Source organism: Volvox carteri (assembly GCF_000143455.1).
Source record: "Volvox carteri f. nagariensis unplaced genomic scaffold VOLCAscaffold_747, whole genome shotgun sequence".
NCBI classification, from domain to species: domain Eukaryota; kingdom Viridiplantae; phylum Chlorophyta; class Chlorophyceae; order Chlamydomonadales; family Volvocaceae; genus Volvox; species Volvox carteri.
In genome coordinates, this window is record NW_003308239.1 from 1,410 (window position 1) to 2,362 (window position 953).

At 63.1% G+C, this 953-nt stretch overlaps 1 protein-coding gene across 1 annotated transcript in view; it reads right to left on the reverse strand.

Annotated features, from left to right (window-relative positions):
* Positions 1-31: 31 nt before the first annotated feature.
* VOLCADRAFT_101332 (uncharacterized protein) overlaps positions 32-953 on the reverse strand; it is a gene marked incomplete at both ends in the record, with an annotated part of 4,875 nt that continues 3,953 nt past the window's right edge. Inside the window, one exon of the mRNA XM_002959769.1 lies at positions 32-949. Coding sequence (XP_002959815.1) covers positions 32-949 — 918 coding nt within the window. The remainder of the gene's footprint in view (positions 950-953) is intronic.

Consider the following 953-nt stretch of genomic DNA (forward strand, 5'->3'; position numbering starts at 1 on the left):
GGCCATCCTCAAGCAGGCCGCAGGCTTCCACCTCGTTGTTGTGGCTCGCTCCGGCATCGGCAGCAGTCGTATCAAGGAGGATGTATCGGGCGCCATGGTAGTACCACGTGTCGGCGGTGGTGTGGCCAAACTCGTGATCCTTGATCCGCATCGCAACTGCTTTCTCCACGTGTGTCAGGGCCGGTTCCGCAGCAGCACCGCGCTTCTGGACAGGGACGTGGTCCGCATTCCACACCACAAGGCGCTGCTTCTTGTGCTGTGCCTCCAGCATGATGAGCCGGGTATTGAGTGTGTGGCGTGGTTCGTTCCTCTGCAGCACGACGCGCGGCTCGAGGTGTGCCAGGTCGGCCAAGTCGACGATGGCGCGGCTGTTAAGGTCGTCGACCATCTCGGCTATGCGCTGCTCGGTGGCTGGCTCACCGCCAAACATAGAGGCATACTCTGTCAGGCGACGACCAGAGGGGCTGCTGTCCTGGCGCTGCTGCTTCTCCAGCAAGAAGACCGTCTTAGCCAGGGATCGGTAAACCCGGAAGCCCTCAAGTATGCAGCTCTGCGTCTGTGGGACGGCCCGGGGCCGGCGTGCTGCTGCTTCGGGTTGCTGCTGACTGCCTTGAGATCCAGCGGCGGCCTCATTAGGGTCGCCATCGTTGTCCTCGTCTCCGTGCAGAGGTTGCACGGTTGGGACAGAGGGCGAGAACTGAGGGTTGCATTCCACAGCAGCGGCGTACTTGTAGAGGGGCGGGCCACCTGGCTTCGGGTGCTGGAACTCGTCGCCCGTGTTGGCGCTGGGACGGCCGCTGAAGATGGTGGCGGCGGGGTGGTCGCCGGCGAGATGCGGTGGCGGCAACAGGTGACGAGTGCAGGACTGGTTGCACGCACCCAGGTGGTCCAGGCTGTTCATGCCGATCTCGTCAATGATGAGTGCACCATCACCGACATTCCGATGCACCTGT